Source organism: Schistocerca piceifrons, chromosome 3 (genome assembly GCF_021461385.2).
Source record: "Schistocerca piceifrons isolate TAMUIC-IGC-003096 chromosome 3, iqSchPice1.1, whole genome shotgun sequence".
Classification (NCBI taxonomy): domain Eukaryota; kingdom Metazoa; phylum Arthropoda; class Insecta; order Orthoptera; family Acrididae; genus Schistocerca; species Schistocerca piceifrons.
In genome coordinates this window covers 378,617,255-378,638,733 of record NC_060140.1, presented here as the reverse complement: position 1 = coordinate 378,638,733, position 21,479 = coordinate 378,617,255, and the positions used below count along the sequence as shown (strand labels likewise).

General features: G+C 37.3%; 1 protein-coding gene across 1 annotated transcript in view; it reads right to left on the bottom strand.

The window, feature by feature from the left end:
- Positions 1-21,479, bottom strand: part of LOC124789378 (sorting nexin-25) — a 170,484-nt gene that overhangs the window by 64,479 nt on the left and 84,526 nt on the right. Inside the window, exons 11-14 of the mRNA XM_047256711.1 lie at positions 17,810-17,946; positions 10,125-10,298; positions 2,370-2,509; positions 177-303 (exon numbers count right to left, since the gene is read on the bottom strand). Coding sequence (XP_047112667.1) covers positions 177-303; positions 2,370-2,509; positions 10,125-10,298; positions 17,810-17,946 — 578 coding nt within the window. The remainder of the gene's footprint in view (positions 1-176; positions 304-2,369; positions 2,510-10,124; positions 10,299-17,809; positions 17,947-21,479) is intronic.

The following is a 21,479-nucleotide window of genomic DNA, read 5'->3' as shown; positions in this document are numbered from 1 at the left end:
AAGTTGGAGGAGGAGGATGACAACGACAAGGTGAGGATGAGTAGAACAGTGCAACAGAAATTATTTATGCTGTCATAAAATGTAAAGTTGCGGTCAATAAAACAATGGCAGTAATATGTAACTGCTAACTGTTATATCTTTCTATACTAAAGTTTCTATGGAAACTTCACACTTACCTTCAAATATTTCTGTATCTGTTGTCTTGCTTTCTCAAGAGCATTCTTCACTGATGTTTTTCCAAACCTGAGAAACGTCAAAGATTGGGAAGGAAGTTCAAGTTGCTTAACATCTGAACTGAGCTGGCTGTAAAAGATAAACAGAAACATTTGTGGCTCTAATTTTTTAAAAATCTCAGAAAAATTTAGAAAATATATCTTTTAGAGATCATTCTTATCACAAAGTAGTATCAATTATGAATTTTAGTATTTCAGTTATTACATACTGCAGGTCAACAAGAAACAGCAGTTAACTTTATTACTCTTTCATTAGCTATTAATGATGATTATCGTGCAGATATATCAAAAGAGGTATGAGACTCAAACTGAAGTTTCTCTTGATGATATCTTTGCATAAAACAATCTTGATTTTCTTGCTGCATCAAATCTGAATAAATCTTGAGCTTTTGACAAAATCCTTCACTGCCTTCAACAGGAACAACGGACTGTCATGGATGCTGTTTTGGTGACCATTTAAAGGACATAGACAGCTTGTGACTGGAAGGATATTTCCACCATCTGACTGTATAGAACATGTTTATTTCACTATTGGGATTTCAGCCTTATGCCATTTTCAAGTTCTACAGCATCAAAAATCGTCTGTTTTCTGTGAAACACAAGTCATCCCCAAAAAATTCATATCATGTTTTATAAACCAGTTGTCTCATAACTCAAATACATAAAAGGCTGTAAACTTGCATGTCTGGTGAATGTAGTTAAGCTGTGATGTAAATTAGATGTCCAAAATACTGGTGTAAGCTTCTCTTCACTGATTCTAAACATCAGATAACATGATCACAAGTGAAATGATCAGCAAAGATCATTATAGACACACCAGAATCTGCCCCAAGTAATCTGTGATACTTCTCACACATTACATGGAGCAGACTGTGATGTCCCTGTACGGTCTTTGACAATTGTTTCACTTACAACCGTATTACCTAATGTTTGGATAGAGTGAAGTGAGGCTTACACCTATGTTTTGGACATCAAATTTACATCACAGCTTCACTACATTCATTAGACACACTGGTTCACAGACTTTTTATGTATCACATTTACTTATGGGACAACTGGTTTATATAAAAAGATGTGTGTTTTAGTGTTTCACACAAGTTGGGACGATTTTTGGCTTTGGAACACTTGAAAATGGTCTAAGGCTGAACTCTAGATAGTGAAATAAACACAGTATATATAGTCAAATGGTGAAAATATTTCTTCAAAAATTGTACATCACTGTGGTTCCAGAAAAAGAAAAAAATCATTAGCTTATGACTGGTCTGCATACATCATCATTATGTTATGCTACCAGATGTTGTGTCCATGTCTGCACTGGTGGCACCACACCTCTTCTAAAACTGTAAGCAATTCAGCACATTTCTCTGTGGCTTCTCTTCACTGAGAGCTCACTTCCATGCACCACTAGGATTATATCCATTGCCCTGTTTGAAGTTGTTCTCGCACACTCTAATTTCTACTCTTCTTTAAAAACAGAATCCCAGCATGTAGAAGCATGGGACAAGATTTCAGTTTCATCAAACATTATTGAAGTAACACACAACTTAGGGCCAACACCATTTGCTGATTGCTAATAAACTTCTTTAACAACATATTAAAATAGCCTGTGAGTCTTTATGATTTTACTCAGATCTGATTCAGCAGAATGTTTCACACAAATCAGAGAGATAATTTTCACATAACACTTAATTGGCAAGCCTTCTAATGTTCTGCAACTGCTGGTAAATCTGTCGTCAATTAGAGTAATCTGGTCTGTTCTGATTAGCACCTAAAACAAATTTAAAATAGAAATTGGTATCTGTGTTGCTTCACGATAACCAGATAACTGTAATAGCTACAATTGCATTTCACACCTCTTTCTACATATTGTTGTTTCAAAGTTTTTTTATTGCCTCCTTTTCTTATTTGATTTCCTTACACTACACAGTATTTTAGTTCTCCATATTTCAAAGTGTTTCTAAGAACTTCATCTGAAAATACAACTAAATTAACAACAAAAAATCACATCCTCCAGAGCAATGAAGTCAGTTATTCTAGTGGAAGCCTGATAACAAAATTACCACACATCTGTTTCTCATTTAAATTACTAATTCTCCTACAGAGTCACAATGATGCGAATGCTTAAAAATTATGTACCATAGTTTTTTGTGGAGATCCTGGAAATCATTAAGTTTTCGCAGGACTACCCAGCCTGTTGATACTGCATCACAGTCACTCTCATCTTCCATAACATGAACCACCAGCACAAACTGTGGGCATTCACGGTCTTCTGAAAGCTTAGAAAAGAAAATTAAATTCACATTTTGTTGAGAATGTTTATATAATATGTGACTATCAGTACTAGCTATATTACATAGAGGTAAAAATACAGGATGATCAGAAGCAGTCTGAAAAGCTTGTAAGAGTGTTGCTGGGCAGGTTGGATTGAGAAATAAATGTTAAGAAAAAAATTCATATGTTGCGCTGTTTCTGAAAAAGGCACAATATCCATCTGAACAAGTGGTAGCTCACAGGCCCACAGATGTCTGTTTATTATGGCAATTTAGCACATGCAAGTGCTTGAATTTGTGCACTTAATGACCTCATTGGCTAATTTCAATGCTAAATAACTCGGGAATGATGCAATATATCAAATTTTTTTCTTACAAGTTATTCCTCAGCACAACCTCCCCTGTAACACCCGTACAAGCTTTTCAGACTGTTTCTGACCACCCTGTATAAAATTCTAAAACAAGCTCAATCTTAACATTTTTTACATATTTGTACAAACAAAAATGAATAGAAAGTATTAATTGCTGACATCATAAAGAAGTCCAACACACTTATTGATCTTCAAAGTGGAGTCCTAAAGTTTCCTAACTAAAACAGTAATAAAAATGCGTAATAATATGCATTCATTTTAAACATAATCCATTTAAGACAATATAATAGTTACCATATTCCACAATAAATTCATAGCACTGTAGAAGAATCTTTTATGTTAATCTCAATCTGTTGATTACACATAGCCATCTAAATCTTGCACTTGGCAACTTTAATTTCATTCTTTTGAAAGAGAATATCAGGAGAGTAAAGTTTGGGAAAGGGCAGACGGAGGCGAAGCTACTGGTACTACTGCTGAATAAGTATAGGTAATGTCTTGCGCAATGAAAGGAGAAAAGTACAGCGCATGTGGCAATGATCAGGGTGATACATTAGGTATGAGCAAGATACTGTTGTAAAATCTCCTTACAATACTCTTACAGTTAGTGTGATCTAACCACACTGCTGGGGATAAATGTTGTCAAAAGAAAATAATTCCAAGTAAACATCTTGTCCATAGTAGATGAAATAAATGTTCTTAAGGTTGGGTGGGTGTGACTCAGTTTGTTCGAAAGAATATACATTGACCAGAACTTATTTTCATTTTGATACTTCGCTGCAGATGACTACTGTAAGTTTCTTAGGTGAGGACTGGTCAGAGGACACCACGGTTCTCAAATGACATGAAAAGTCAGTGATTGTTTCAGGTATATAATTTATTGCATCACACAGTGCCACTCAAGATCTCACATCATACTAGATTCTCCCCCCTCCCCCTCCTCCTCCCACGACTTCTTGCAGGACTTATATACTCTTCCTAAAAATTGATGTATTGTTGCATATAGTAAATTTGCTACTTACACTTTAAAAAGCCAAAAGAAATGCACACTATTTTTTTTTTAAATCCATCTTTTATTCTACATGTTTGAAAGTTTTACAGTGTGCAGATACATCCTTTAGGAACAATATTTTCATTTCTCCACATAATTTCCATCCCTCTCAACCGCCTTACACCATCTTGGAACGAGTGCCTGTATACTCGCACGGTAAAATTCTGGACCAACCTGTTGGAGCCACTGTTTGGCACTGTGCACAAGGGAGTCATCATCTTCTAACCTTGTTCCACGAAGAGAGTCTTTCAGTTTCCCAAAGAGATGATAGTCACATGGAGCCAAGTCAGGACTGCAAGGCGGGTGTTTCCCTGTTGTCAATCTGAGTTTTGTGATCGCTTCCATGGTTTTTTGACTGGCATGTGGCCGTGCATTGTCGTGCAACAGCAAAACATCCTGCTTTTGCCGATGTGGTCAAACACGACTCAGTCCAGCTTGGAGTTTCTTCAGTGTCGTCACATATTCATCAGAATTTATGGTGGTTCCACTTGGTATGATGTCCACAAGAAAGAGTCCTTCGGAATCGAAAAACACTGTAGCCATAACTTTTCCAGCAGAAGGTGTGGTTTTCAATTTGTTTTCCTTGGGTGAATTTGCATGATGCCACTCCACTGATTGTCTCTGCGTCCCCGGTGAAAAACGATGGAGGCATGTTTCATCACCTGTCACAATTCTTCCAAGAAATTCATCTCCACCATCCTTGTACTGTCTCAAAAGTTCGCTGCATACCGTTTTTCTTGTTTCTTTGTGAGCCACTGTCAACATCCTGGGAACCCACCTGACACAAACCTTTTTTAACATCAACACATTCAGTATTCTGCAAACACTTCCTTCCCCTATCCTAACGTAGCATGACAATTAGTTCACTATGATGCGTCTGTCAGCAGTCACCAATTCGTTAACTCTCTGCACATTGTCTGGAGTGTGTGCAGTACGAGGCCTGCCGCTGCGAGGATAATCCTCAATATTACCTTGCCCGCTTTCATCACGTAACCTGCTTGCCCACCGACTAACTGTACTGCGATTGACAGCAGCATCTCCATACACCTTTTTCAACCTTTTGTGGATGTTTCCCACTGTCTGGTTTTCACAGCACAGGAATTCTATGACAGCACGTTGCTTCTGATGAACGTCAAGTGTAGCAGCCATCTTGAAGACATGCTGTGACGGTGCCACTCACGGGAACATGTTAAAATAAGTTTGAAAACAAGCGGGAAGGATGTATCTACACACTGTAAAACTTTCACACATGCAGAATAAAAACTGTATTTTTACTAAAATAGTGTGCAATTTTTTTTTTATTTTTTTTTTTTTTTTTTTTTTTTTTTTTTTGAGTGACCCTCGCATATGAAAAAAAATGTAAATTAGTTACAAACTACAGCTCGTACAGAATTTATCCAACATGTAAACATCACTACAGATATTCAGATTTAGGTGATGACATGTTCGATATGCCTACCACCCTTAGCAACGATGTAGCAAAGACGAATAGCAAAATTCTGCATGACCTGCTGAAATGTCGGAACATCGATCATCAATGCTACTGATGACCTCCTAAATTGTCATTTTCAGATCAGCAATGGTTTTGGGGTTACTGCTGTACATCTTCTCTTTAATATAGCCCCACAAAATGAGTCGCATGTGTTCAGATCTGGAAAATATAGTGGCCCATGCCAGTGGCCTCTGGGTACCTCAGAGCCAAACTACGGTCTCCAAAGTACTTCTCCTGGACATCAAACACACTCCTGCTTCGATGGGGTCAAGCTCCATCTTGCATGAACCACTCCTTCTCACAATCAGGGTCACTTTGGATAATGAGGATGAATCATCTTCCAAAACCTTCACATACCATTTGGCAGTAACCATACCATCAAGGAATAATGCACCGATTATTCTGTGACTGGACATTACACAACATACAGCCACCTGTTGAGGATGATGAGACTTCTTGATCGTGAAATGCAGATTCTCAGTCCCCCAAATGCACCAAGCCTGACATATTAACATGCAAATGGCCGACAACAAAAAGGCGCACGCACACATGCATACTAATTCCCATCATGCCGCATGGTCAACTGTGCAGTTTGAATGTTTGAACACAAACCATTCAGAAGTTATGACGATTTTATTTCATACAGTTCAATAATTGTCACCTTGTTCAACTCCATTTTCCTAGTCCCTATCTTCAGCCAATAAATGATTTAAATATAAACACAAATATAAAAAAATAAACATTAGAAATGCAATCAATTGTTAAATGTGTGTCCACCACCCCTTTATTAGATGTTTCTGTTTCAGCAGCTAGTGAGTGAAAACTCTTCTGCAAACGCCGATACTAAATACATTTATATCTATTTTCAGCAGAATTATTCTGGCTGTGTGGCTGAGTCTCAGTGTCCTGTAAATATTGATGTTTCAACTGCTACAAGTAGTTGTTCTAAAGTTTTAATTATTACTGCAGACAAATGAAGTTTCATAACAAATTTTGTTTGCAAGTAAATGTCTGCCGTCCTGGTAAACCTCGAAATCCCCACACCAGAGTGCTGCAGCACACTGCTAGATAAGCCACAAACAAAATGGTGCAGCCCACTGATAAATTGTAATATAATACAAAAATTTACTTTCCGCAGCACAGAAAATGATGCACCTGTGTCAAGGCAACCCAGCTGATTTCTTTAGAGGCAACATTTCCACCGCTGCTTAAAAACAATTGCTGTACAATATTTCACTTCATTAATGGGCTGTGCCATTTTGTTTTGGCTCCTCTAGCAGGGTGCTATTGTACTGTGGTGTGGGGTCTCAATGTGTCCAGGACCACTCTAAAATAAATAAATAAAAACAAAAAAATTACAAAGCTTTATTTTTTAAGGTGACAAACTTTATGACTACCTTTTATAGTAGGTGCCTTTTGTCATCAGAGTGTACACTCGTGCGTGAGTGTGCATACTTATTGCTTCTAAATCATTCCACTGCAACATGAAGTAGGTTCATGGATTCCCATATGATGACTAAATGTCGTACTCAGAATTTTATGGTTTCATCAGGTAAAAATTGAAATCATTCTCTTAAGAAACATGTGACATGTCAAGCCCAAAGACCAAACCGCATAATGTGATAATTTACAGTATTTTCAAACTTAAGTTAATATAACTCACACACATTATCCATAACCTTAAATACCTGCATTAATCTGTGTTTCACAACTACCAGCACAAATTTTCCACACTGTTCGCCAAAGTTAGTGCTATCATCAGTTATGGCAGGACTGAAGATTACAGTTTAATGTCTCATGAAGGCTAAGATCATTAGATCCACAATGGAAGGAAACTGGCCATGTCCTTTTCAAAAGAACTGTCCTAGCATTTACCTTAAGCAAATTGAGGTAGCCATAAAAACCCTAAAACAGGATGGCTGAATAGGGATTTGAATTTTTACCTCTCAAATTAGAGTCCAATGTCTCACCACTAGGCCATCTTCTTCAGAATATTGTCACTTACCAACTATTTTCATGAATAATAGTATTCATGCATAAGGATGTCCTGTAAGTTTATTTTTATCAGTACCAAATGTTTGTTGTGGAAGTTTCTCCCATTTAATATGTGATGGAATTTCCCGGGCATACACCATGAAGTATGGGAAAACAGTTTTAATCCACAAGAGGGGAACATTAAACTCTCCAAATTTCTTGTATTGTTCACATGGAAGAGGGCATCTTAAAAATAATTCTGGTTTGTTACATTACCAAGGAACTGGCTAATTGTGTAAAAAATATACACTACACAAGTGATAAGGTTACAGGTGTGTGTGTGTGTGTGTGTGTGTGTGTGTGTGTGTGTCTCAACTTCAGAACATGATGGCCGACACATAGAGGGAACATTCAACACTATAGAGAAAGGAATGGATGAGAATCAAGGATTAGTAGTGAGCAATTGGAATGCCATTGTGGGAGGAGGGAAGGAGGAATTCATAGTAGGCAGGAGGAACAACAGAAATGAACGGCATATTGACTTCTGCAGGTAAAGGCAGCTGGTAATAATGACAAATGCATGGTTCAAAAACCATAGGAGGAGGCTCTACAACTGGGAATCACATGGGAATAAATATAAAAACCATACTGATTTTATGCTGGTGGAAGAAAGGTACAAAAATGAAATCAATGAAGTGCACACATTATGCAGTGCAGACATTAATACCAACCACAATTTGCTTATGGCAGATATAGAAATAAAAATGAAAGAACTGAAGAAGACTGCCATGGTGAAAAAGTGGGACCTACAGAAGATAAGATCTGGGAGAGAAAGCATTACGGATTTGTTATCGATAGAACTTACGTAATGCATTACACGACAAAGAAACCCCTGACAATATCAATGAGTATTGAAATATTTTGAAAGAAGGAATCATAGAAGCAGGGCAGAAAAGAATAGGATATGTGAACAGGAGAAGTGCAAAAAAGCCATGGATTCCACAGGAAATGATTTCAAAAATAGAGGATAGAAGAAAATTAAAAAAATAAAAACAACTAAGATGCACAAAAAAAGCAATGAAGCCTGAATGATGAACTTTGTAGAGATACAGAACAAGCTAGGAAAAACGACTAAAAGAGGAGTGTGACTGAACTGAAGTACTGAAAAGGAAGGGAAGATAGGATTCACTGTATGACAGAATGAAGCCTACAACATGGGATCAAAACAAACCAGGAGATGCTACTATAGAAATTCTCAGTAAAGACGAAAATGTTGTGTACAAAGATAATGATGACATCCCATACAAATGGTAAGACTATTAAAAGAACTATATGATGCCGATCACAAACCAAAAAATCTGGAACCTGAATCTGTGTTCAGTGTAAATGATGATCAGAAAGGACCAACAATCATAACAGAAGTGAAGAATATAATGACTGCAATGAAAAACAGGAAGGCAGTAGGTACGTATAAAATACCAGAATAAATACTAAAATTTTTGAACCAACAAGGTTTAAGAGAAATATCGAGGTTACGTAACAAGCTATACGAGAGGGGTGAATGGCCAGAGAACTGTCTGACAATAGTAATGATGCCAATACCAAAGAAACAGGGAACCAAGAAATGCAGTGAGCACAGGACAATTAGCTTCATCTCACATGCAATGAAAATTATGTTAAGAATCATTAGTAAGAGACAGGAAAAGGTAATGGAAGAGTGTCTGGCTGAATAACAATTTAGTTTTACCAACAGGTATAAAGAATTTCAGGATATAATGGATACCACTGAAGCTAAAGGAAAGATTTATGGAATGAAAATAAATTCAAAGAAAACAAAAGTAATGGCACTGGGAGGAAATAAAAAGGTAAAGATAATGCTGAATGGAGAAGTATTAGAACATGTGCAAAGCTTTAAATATCTCAGAAGCAGGAAAGAAACGGACTGGAAGAGCAACATGGGAATTAAAACCAGAATAGCAATGGCGAAAGACTCATTTCATAACAAAAGGAGAATTTTCTTGCAGCAATGTGGACAAAAATTTACAGAAAAGGCTATTATAATGTTTTGTACAGAGTGTCTTGTATGGTGCTGAAATGTGAACACTGAGGAAGCAAGATAGAGCAAAGCTGGAGGCTTTTGAAATGCGGACATGGCAAAGGATGGAAAGAATAAGTTGGATGGGTAGAATGATAAATGGAGAGTTACTGAGAAGTGTGAAAGAGCAAAGACAATTACTACATGTAACAAAAAGAAGGAAACAAAGCTGGACTGGACATACATTAAGAATAAAGGAGGAGCTTATAAAAAAGTTTTAGAAGGAAATGTGAAAGGAATGAGGGGGTGACAGAGGAAGAGAGTTCAGATCCATGTGATGGACAGCAGCACATGCACTGTCATTAAGAAGGAAGCAATGGATCGCATGGAATGGAGACACAAAGGACTTAATATAGCAGAAAACTGATGATGATGATTATAGCATATTTACAACTGCTTAGAATATTTTTGGTGATATGGAATCTCCTTGGCTGACTATCTTTTGATCCTAAATTTCTCACTGTCCTGATTAAGTCTTCAGTATACAAACATAGTTTGAATTGCTACCTTGTTCCTCCAAGACTATCACTACGAATTTTGTGCAAACAAATTTTTGTTTGATAAACATCCTAAATGTTTAAAACCTGAAATTATAAACCACAAACACTGAATACATAAATAGTAAATACTGGTCATACCTCTGCAGACTGAACAACAGCCCGCCACCTGCCAAGGTGCTCACTCCATGCCTCTGTTCGTGACAGATGGGCCTCCAGCTGCCGTTTCTCTCCCTGTAAGCTCTCTACTTCAGATTCCAGAGTAGCCAGCACTTTTGATTCAGGTTTCAGAGATGATCGCAAAGCTTCCAGTGCCTGAAAATTTCATTATGACACTATAATCACAATTCCTTTCAGTTATGAATTAAATCAAGTATAAGTGGATGATAAAGTCAATGTAACAACCTGAGTTGGCTTATAGTTAACTCCCTTTCTGAACAATATATCCCCCCATTTCTCTGCCACCCTCACTTATGCCTAGTTTCCAGAGACTATGAGACCTATACCCAAACCATTTGTTAAGAAATACACTGTTCTTAAGCCGATCTTAAGACTTTTAATTTTTTTCTTACTCTCATATTACAGATAAAAAGTGCAATGAATCTATAACCACATAACACGTAAGAAAATCATGTTTCAAAACAAATTTATTTTTGTAAAAACGAGACACTAACCACGAGACACGTTAAAGATTGGATAAAAGTTCACTTGTCAGAGTAAATACCAGCTGCAATTCCATTCTTACTCTACAGAAAGTGTGAAATAATGTGCTGGCAATGGACTTGCACATATTTGTAAGCATTTAAGAGGCAACGGAGTTGCAGAAAGTTATGGTGCTACAGAGACCAGAATACCAAACCAGGCAGTATTTCCTAATGAAATACTCAAAAAGTGAATTGAGAGCCAAATCATAACCAAAGTAGTCTCCAAAAAGTCATATCCCAAAAAAATAATCCAAGGTCAAATAAACAAATGAGACTGGCTTCATAAATAAGTGCCTGGTGCCGTACACAAACATTGCAGTGATTTCAAACAATACCAGAGCAGCCTTTTTATTGTCTTGCACAACACACGCCCCATCTACTATATTATATTGCATGCTGCATATGAGACCATTTGATAGTCATTGCCTTAGCGTCTCTTATTTCATTCAACATTGTATGACATTAAAGTACTACAGAAACACAGAAGATATGGATAGTTTCAGACTGTACTCTCCTCAATCTCAAAAGAAGGTTGAGACAGCAGGAGAAAAGTGGAGGCAAACTGAGGTTTTAAAGAACACTACAACAAAAGCCAGCAGGGAAAGAAGAGATATATATTACAAAGGGAATGCAATAATCTCTCAGATGCTTTTCTGAATAAATTTTGGTTCAGGTGAAATTTATCAGCACACAATCTAAAGACTGCAAATTTATTGTCATTACAAGAGACGTCACAAAACTTTTCTCTGCCATCTTGTTCTGAAAATAAGGGTGGAGGTGATAGTTTTGGATCTAAGCTCAGACAGTGACATCATGTTATTCAGCTATTTGTCATACTCTCCACAGGTGTTCAGTTTGGCAGTGATGCATTTTGGCAATGATGCTAAGGCAGAACATGGCTAGCTTGTGACTTTTATTGCACATGTTAATGCAATAGAAAACTACAGAAAATGTCATTTCATGACTACTTCACAGATTGCACCATATTGATCCTTCCCACCAACACTAGCTTTTCTGAATTGTGCAGTTCGGATCTCTCCCTACAGTATGTCCTATGTTCCTGTAACCTTTTGTTACCCGTTTGTTACCAGACTGGAGTAGGGGACATGTCTTGCATCTAGGTCTATTACAGGGATATGAGCCATGAGGTAAGGGTTTGGGAGCGGAGGTTGTATAGTGATGGATGAGTATATTGTGTAGGTTTGGTGGAAGGCAGAATACCACTGTGGGAGGGGTGGGAAGGATAGTGGGTAGGACATTTCTCATTTCAGGGTGCAACAGAAGTAGACAAAACCCAGAGGTAGTCGAAACACGGTTGCTCCAGCCCTGGGTGGTACTGAGTTACTCTGTGGCCAGATGGTGAGACTTGGGGAGGTGGTGGAAGACAGGAAAGATAAGGCACGGGAGATTTGTTTTTGTACAACGTTGGTAGGATAATTACGGTCTGTGAAGGCTTCAGTGAGACACTCGGTATATTTCGAGAGGGACCACTTGTCACTGCAAATGCAACGACCACAGGTGGCTAGGTTGTATGGAAGGGACTTCTTGGTATGGATCAGGTGGCAGTTGTCAAAGTGGAGGTATTGTTGGTGGTCAGTAGGTTTGATATGCACAGAGGTACTGATGTAGCCATCTCTGAAGTAGAGGTAAACATCTAGGAAGACGGCTTGTTGGGTTGAGTACGACCAGGTGAGGCAAATGGAGGAGAAGCTGTTGAGGTTCTGGAGGAATGTGGATGGGTGCTCAACCTTGATCCAGATCGCAAAAATGTCCTCAATAAATATGAACCAGGTGAGGGGTTTAGAATTCTGGGTGTTTAGGAAGAATTCCTCTAGATGGCCCATGAATAGGTTGGCCTAGGACAGTGCCCATAGGCTTCAAGGTGTTGCCTACAAACAAATCAGGCGAACAGCTATGGGCACCGGCATGGCACCATACCACATTTGGAGCTGATTAAAAATAACATTTGCCTGGACGTTTCTAAGAATGTCTTTGTTGTCACTAATTCAAACTGTATTTGATGGCTGCTATCTACACTACAAAATCGCAAATGCTCACCATCACTCACTATTGTTTTTCCAACCCACAAATAATTTTAAATTGGTTTGGCCTCCTAAGGACCACATGAAATAATTTATGTATTCTTTCTTTTTTCCTTTCTTTCTTTCCAGTAATTTTTCATACTTCCCCTTTGTTTTTCTCTTCTTTCTTCTGTCAGTATTGCACCTGTCTTTTCCTTTGTTTTCTCCTGGAAGCCCTTGAAACCTTTTACTTTTGCTCTGAATCTTTCTCTTTCTCCTATTTCTTCCTCCATTATTTCCATTTCTCTCAGATCTACTTTCACTTCTTTTAACCAGGCCACTGATGTTTCGGGTTTTCTGTCAAAGAAGTTAAAAATTCTTTTTGTTATCCTGTTTTCATCTAGCCTTTTTAGGTGTCCATGGAATATTATTATTTATTTCCTTTCTCAGACATTATGTCTGGTTAAAAATGGAAAGTGACGCGGACCTTGATCAAGCGTGACTCCCTTTTAACGGTACGGTATATGTTACATTGCATTTAGGAACTTTCGGGTAATTGAACATGTATCAATAATTACAGATTTCTGTAGTCGTGTATATACGTTTGGATGTAGCTGTATTGTGTTGATGTACTGGTGGATATTGTGTGGTATGACTCCTGTAGTTGATAGTATAATTGGTATAATGTCAACTTTATTCTGATGCCACATGTCCTTGACTTCCTCAGCCAGATGGATGTATTTTTCAATTTTTTCTCCTGTTTTCTTCTGTATATTTTTTGTATTGGGTATAGATATTTCGATTAGTCGTGTTAATTTCTTCTTTTTATTGGTGAGTATGATGTCAGGTTGGTTATGTGGTGTTGTTTTATCTGTTATAATGGTTCTGTTCCAGTATAATTTGTATTCATCATTCTCCAGTACATTTTGTGGTGCATACTTGTATGTGGGAACGTGTTGTTTTATTAGTTTATGTTGTATGGCAAATTGTTGATGTATTATTTTTGCTACATTGTCATGTCTTCTGGTGTATTCTGTATTTGCTAGTATTCTACATCCGCTTGTGATGTGATCTACTGTTTCTATTTGTTGTTTGCGAAGTCTACATTTATCTGTTGTGGTATTGGGATCTTTAATAATATGCTTGCTGTAATACCTGGTGTTTATTGTTTGATCCTGAATTGCAATCATTAATCCTCCCATCTCACTGTATATATTGCCTTTTCTTAGCTATGTGTTGGACATGAACTAACAATTTGCTCAAACTGTCTTGGATGCATCTTGATCGATGTGTGGCTGTGTTAGATGATACGGGTGCTGCCATGTAGTGTTTTCTTTTTCCAATTTACTTTCTTCGTATCTGTTGATGTTATGTGATCTAAAGGGTTGTAGAAGTGGTTATGAAATTGCAAGGGTGTAGCCGATGTATTTATATGAGTGATTGCTTTGTGTATTTTGCTAGTTTCAGCTTGTTCTATAAAGAATTTTCTTAAATTGTCTACCTGTCCATAATGTACGTTTTTTATGTCGATAAATTCCCTTCCTCCGTCCTTTCTGCTTAATGTGAATCTTTCTGTTGCTGAATGTATGTGATGTATTCTATATTTGTGGCACTGTGATCATGTAAGTGTATTGAGGGCTTCTAGGTCTGTGTTACTCCATTTCACTACTCCAAATGAGTAGGTCAATATTGGTATAGCATAAGTATTTATAGCTTCTGTCTTGTTTCTTGCTGTCAATTCTGTTTTCAGTATTTTTGTTAGTCTTTGTCTATATTTTTCTTTTAGTTCTTCTTTAATATTTGTATTATCTATTCCTATTTTTTGTCTGTATCCTAGATATTTATAGGCATCTGTTTTTTCCATCGCTTCTATGCAGTCGCTGTGGTTATCCAATATGTAATCATCTTGTTTAGTGTGTTTTCCCTTGACTATGCTATTTTTCTTACGTTTGTCTGTTCCAAAAGCCATATTTATATCATTGCTGAATACTTCTGTTATCTTTAGTAATTGGTTGAGTTTTTGATTTGTTGCTGCCAGTAGTTTTAGATCATCCATGTATAGCAACTGTGTGATTTTGTGTGGGTATGTTCCAGTAATATTATATCCATAATTTGTACTATTTAGCATGTTGGATAGTGGGTTCAGGGCAACGCAGAACCAGAAAGGGCTTAATGAGTCTCCTTGGTATATTCCACGCTTAATCTGTATTGGCTGTGATGTGATATTATTTGAAATTGTTTGGATATTAAGTGTGGTTTTCCAATTTTTCATTACTATGTTTAGGAACTGTTTTAATTTAGAATCTACCTTGTATATTTCCAATATCTGTAGTAACCATGAGTGGGGTACACTATCAAAAGCTTTTTGGTAATCAATGTATGCATAGTACAGCAACCTTTGTTTAGTTTTAGCTTGACATGTCACCTCTATATCTATTATCAGTTTCTCTTTACATCCTCGTGCTCCTTTGCAGCAGCCTTTTTGTTCTTCATTTATAATTTTGTTCTGTGTTGTATGTGTCATTAATTTCTGTGTAATGACTGAAGTTAATATTTTGGATATTGTTGGTAGGCATGTTATGGGGCGATATTTTGCTGGGTTTGCTGTGTCTGCTTGACCATTAGGTTTCAAATAAGTTATTCCTTGTGTAAGTGTATCAGGGACTGTGTATGGGTCTGCAATGTAATTGTTAAATAATTTAGTTAGATGTGAACGTGTTGAAGTGAACTTCTTTAGCCAGAAATTTGCTATTTTATCATTTCCAGGGGCTTTCCAATTGTGCGTAGAATTAATTGCTCGGGTGACTTCATGTTGCAAAATTATCACTTCAGGCATTTGTGGTATCATCTTGTATGAGTCTGTTTCTGCTTGCATCCACCGTGCATGTCTGTTATGTTGTACCGGGTTTGACTATATGTTGCTCCAGAAGTGTTCCATGTCTGTTATATTTGGTGGATTGTCTATTTTATTGTGTGTGTTATCTATTGTCTGGTAAAATTTCTTTTGGTTTGTGTTGAATGTTTGGTTTTGTTTCCTTCTATTTTCACTTTTTTTGCATCTTCTAAGTCGTCTGGCCAATGCTTGTAATTTCTGCTTCTTTTCATCTAATTGCTCTATCGCTTCTTGTTGTGAGATTTTCCCTAACCTTTTTCGTTTTTTGTCTGATATTTCATTTCTTATAAATTGTGTTAGCTGTCCAATGTCTTTTCTCAGTTTTTCTATTCTGATATGTAGCCTGTGTTGCCATGCTGGTTTTGTGGGTTTCTTCTGTGTGTTGGTTGGTTCTGATCTCTGCCTAGTGTGTATATTTAGTGTAGTGAGTGCTCCTACATAAACCAGTATTTGTAACTCTTCCATAGTTGTATTTTCATTTCTTTTGTTGTGTATGATTGTGTTAATAGTTGTTGTTGTTTCGACTTGTGGGTTATTTGGTGGTCTATGAAATAATGGTCTAATGTCTGTATTTGTGTCTTTGTATTCTATATATGTCAACTGAAATTTTTCTTCTACATCTAACATGTGTGTCACTTCATGTTCTATTTGTGCTTGTTCTGGTGGCTGTCTTAAGATTTTGTTTTCCTCTGATTGTTTAATTGATGCGTGTTGTTCTTTGTTTGTTTGCTCTGGGATGTTTGAGTCCATTACTGTATTTTCTTCTTCTTCTTCTTCTTCTGATTACACATTATTTTGTTCCAGTATTTGTTGTACTTTTTGTTTGATGTTTTCTCATTCTGACTGGGGTATCCTGTTATTTTTTATTATTACACAGATCTGATCAGCTAGCCATTGTTCTGTTAAAAATTTTAGTTCTGGGTATCTGGTAATAAATGTTGTGTATACTTGTGATCTGTATCCAGTTGTGTTGGTTCCTAAGTTTGTTGCTTCGTAATAACAGAACATGAGGTGTCGGTTAACTTCATCTGACAATATCATCCTCTGTCTTTGTTTTCCTTCTAGAGTGGTTGCAGGAAGCATATCCTGCAAAACACCTCTATTTGGATTTAAATCATTTGCTGTGTGGCTAGCTGTGCCGTTACCACTGTGGACGGGCATAGGGTTCAAGCGTTGTCCCCAACCATGACAGCGCTTCTCCGAGGCTTCATTAGTTCTGTCCTGAACCAACCAATCACACTAAGATTGGGGTTAGCCCTATTAGTGGTTTGTTCTTTTCGTCGGCTTTTACGACTGGCAGAACATGCCGGAGGCCTATTCTTTTATATTATTATTATTATTATTATTATTATCATCATTATTATTATTATTATTATTATTATTATCATCAATTAAATCACTCAAGGGAGTCTGATGTTCATCTTATGAGGCAGTTGCAGAGTTTACCAACTGTCAGCCCCAGCAGTAGTCAGCCCCAGCAGTAGAACACGATGGCAGTATGTTTTAAGTTAAAAATGAAAAAATTCCAATCAATTGTTTCTATGTAACTTTTAGTGTTTTCTATTCAGAATCACAAAGCCTACATGTAACTAAAATTTACAACACCACACAAAAACATCCATATATACACAAAAGTAAGTACAAGTAGCCAACAGCCTTGTCTTGAATAGACCGGTCCAAGTCAGATCACCAAATTTAAGCAACACTGGGTACTGCCACTATTTGGACAGGTAAAACACACTACATACACACCCCATTACAGTCACCCATACTTCCCAGGTACACCAAAATACACAACCCGAACACTTCGCAAAATAAAAATGCCAGTGTGCACAAAGGATAGGAAATACATTTCCAATTAGGTGGCTGAACCTGGCCTTAGTGGTCCCCTGGAAGCTATAACATATGACTATTTTTTAAATAAGTACAAGCGAGACTGTTTCTTTATCTTTTGTTAGCTGAAGTGCCACCTAATCGGAAAAACAAGACATTAAGGTCACTGGATATGTACACATACAGATATACTGCATACCATAGGAAAAGCACAATATATCACATTTCACAATACTTAATTAATTACATCAGTTGATAAAACATAACAACACATGCTCAGAGAAATTCAGTATGACTACAGATACACAACATAGGGGGAAAATCAGATGACCACTTTACATTTTACATAACAACTTCAAAAACATTCTCACATACTTGCATTTTGTTGTTCAATTTCTGTTGTATTTCATCTATCTTTTTCCGTGCATAGCTGGACTGGTCAGCAATCTCTAATGTGCCACTGTCCATGCTGTCTGTCACATCGCTTGTATCATCTGAATCGAGAAGTGAGGCTGAAACATGCATTTAATTACCTATATGCAAAAGTATGTCTTATGCAGCATGTAGCAGACCTACTTTCTATGAAGTACTTGACATACAGAGATTAGGGAAAACAAATATGAGACATTTGCAACCACATGTCGTATTATCTTTCCATTGTGAGTTTACTAGGCTCAGGATGTGCACCTGAGGTAGAAACAAAGATGTAGCCCATTATTCTTCCTAAATGCTGTATGCGGAAAACTGCATAACTCACACCTACACTGGAAATTAATCACATTTTTGAAGCAAGAAAGATGTCTTACTTTCTCAGCAACATACTTTCTGAACTGATAAAAAGGCATACACCAACAGTCTTGAAATACTTTCAAAAAGTGAGGCATTTGCACCAAAACAACACTAAAATAAATAAGGACTGACTGCTGAATAAGGTGATTAGTTTCACTAAAAATTCTGATGTCACCATAATTTAGTACAAAAGGTTTTACTCAATTTTCAAGATTGAAGATAGAGGACACCAATACATTTCTAGGCTTAACACTAAACAATAGATTCCTCTAAGGTATTGTTTTCACCTCATAGCTACTCAGTCTGTAAGCAATAAAGGAATGACTAGGGTTAATGTCCCAATGATGATGGATGGGTACAGCTAGAGGACGTGTTGAGATGGAACGTGTATGGGTAGGAAATTTTCCAAAGGAGTTATCACAACATTTGCCTTAATCAATCTACAGGAATGACAGATAATCTTAAGTCTAGATGGCTGGAGAAAGATTTGAGCCCAGTTCCTCCTGACTGCATGTACAGATTCTTAATTACTCTGCTATGATTCTCAGTCAACATGTAAACTGACTTGTAAACCAAAGCCAAATAGTTCTTTCAAATTTTGTACAGTCAATGACTGGGCAGTCATTGGCCAACAGAAATGCTTTAGGATAGAAGAGAAGATTATGACAAAGACTCCATAAAAAGTTATTATGTGCAACATCAAAAATCTGATTGAACTTAACCCCTTCAAACCAGGAATTAACTACAATCGATTTGACACCATATTAATCCCAAACAATGTCAATCTTCGAGTGTTTCAGGAATGTCCTGCTATTCATTCTTTATTCTTTCCCTGCATTTTATGCAGCTGATCTTGGATCAACAAGCACTTGTAATGTATGTACAAGGGATAATCCAAGTTTTAACAGTCATTCTGAATAAATAAAGTGATTTAATTAATTTTGTTTGTTTGTCTGTCTGTCTGTCTGTCTGTAGATACTTGTCTGCAGCCCTGGACATATTGCAAGCCCCATTCCACAATGGCGCAACACTGTAGCACACTGTGCCAAAACAAAATGGCCCAGCCCATTAATAAAGTGGAGTACCATGCAATAATTTGTTTTCAGCAGCAGTAGAAGTGTTGCAGCTGTGTCAGGCCAATCTAGGTGCCTAAGGAACTCATCTGGATTGGCCTCTCACACCTGCTACATTTCAACTGCTGTTAAAAACGAGTAATCACACAGTACTCCATGTTTTCGATGGAGTGCACCACCTTGTTTTGGCTCCTCTGGCAGCATGCTAAGGTACAGTAGCATTGTGGGATAGCAATGCGTACTGGGAGTGCAGATGTGTAACTGTAAGCAAACAAAAAAAATATATAAACAATAACAAACACAAACACGCACACAAATTTCAAGCTTTCGCAACCCATGATTGCTTCATCAGGAAAGAGGGAAGGAGAGGGAAAGACAAAAGGATGTGGGTTTTAAGGGAGAGGGTAAGGAGTCATCCCAATCCCGGGAGCGGAAAGACTTGCCTTGGGGGGAAAAAGGGACAGGTATACACTCACTCACTCACTCACTCACTCACTCACTCACACACACACACACACACACACACATTCATCGGCACATAACAGACACGCAGACATATGTAAAGGCCTTTACATGTGTCTGCTTGTGTCTGTATGTGTGCGGATGGATATGTGTGTGTGTGTGTGTGTGTGTGTGCGCACGCCCTTTTTCCCCCCTAAGGTAAGTCTTTCCGCTTCCGGGATTGGAATGACTCCTTACCCTCTCCCTTAAAACCCACATCCTTTCATATTTCCCTCTCCTTCCCTCTTTCCTGATGAAGCAACCATGGGTTGCGAAAGCTTGAAATTTGTGTGTGTGTGTGTGTGTGTGTTAACAGAGGGAAACATTCCACGTGGGAAAAATATATCTAAAAACAAAGATGATGTGACTTACCAAACGAAAGCGCTCGCATGTCGATAGACACACAAACAAACACAAACACAATTTTGTGTGTATGTTTGTGTGTCTATCGACATGCCAGCACTTTCATTTGGTAAGTCACATCATCTTTGTTTATATATATGAGGTGATAAAACTTTATGATTACTGCTCTTCAACACTATTTTCTCTTGCACGGCTCCATTGTCCACACAAACAGTGAAAGCAGATTCTCTCTGTGATGTTCACACCAAGGTGACTTGTTAAAAAACTGACTATCAGTGGAAAATGACGAAGCACCCACAAAAGCAAACTGAATCTGACTGTATGGCATCTACTTCCCTTCCATTTACAATTCAGAGAATGATCTGTTCACTGTACATGTTTGTTTGTGTTCGCTCTGGTGTAAACCAGGTTTAAGACCACCAGATAGAATACTAACCTCTAATTAACTGTTTAGAAAATTGATTAATATCAGCTAGAGGACACTGCCAGCTAATTTTAACATCAGTAGTCTAATACTATGTTACTTGATCACCAGAAAATGCCTGTTCAACATGTAATCAACTATATCTCCACAGAGAAACAGTTTCATTTGCCAATGGAACTGTACTGACACACTGTTTAACGTCATATTAGTCGACAGCATTGCATCATTAGCACTACCACTGCCAGATAACTTGCCCCTCCATCAGGGCAGTGTGTGGGTGTGGCTTACACATGGCAAAGCCAGAGTGTAACGAAGCAGGGTTGCCCACTGCTATCCTGTTTCAGTTTTACACTCCTTCAGTAACTTAGTTAAGCAATGAACTTTTATTTTTTTCATTTTCACTACTCAGATTCCGACTACAGATTCTGAGGCCTTCAGCCTCATAGTACAGAATTCAGAAATAGCTTAAATAAAATTCTCCTAGTAAAATCTATTATTTCAGTACATTCTAATGTCTATTCTGAAAGTAATGAGATAATCAGTTTTATTGGAAATGCATACTATTAAAAGTTATGAACAATGACGTATATTGTGCAATACATACTAAGTAAAATTCAAGTGAGCAAATAGATCAAATTCAGCTATAAGACTGCATCCAAAAGAAAGCCTAAATTTTACTGATTCCAGCAAAGTATTTAAATTAACCTAAAGTCTATTAGTTAAATAGATATTAAGACTTAAAATCTGTAGCCTGTATGACTTTCAGTGCCAATTGTGACCAAACTTCCAAATAATTCTGAGATCTGTTTTGATACTTTTGCTACCTTTATTTTTCTACGTAAAATAACTCCAGTCTCAACTTTGTAAGTGCATTAATTAAGAATTAAGTAAATTT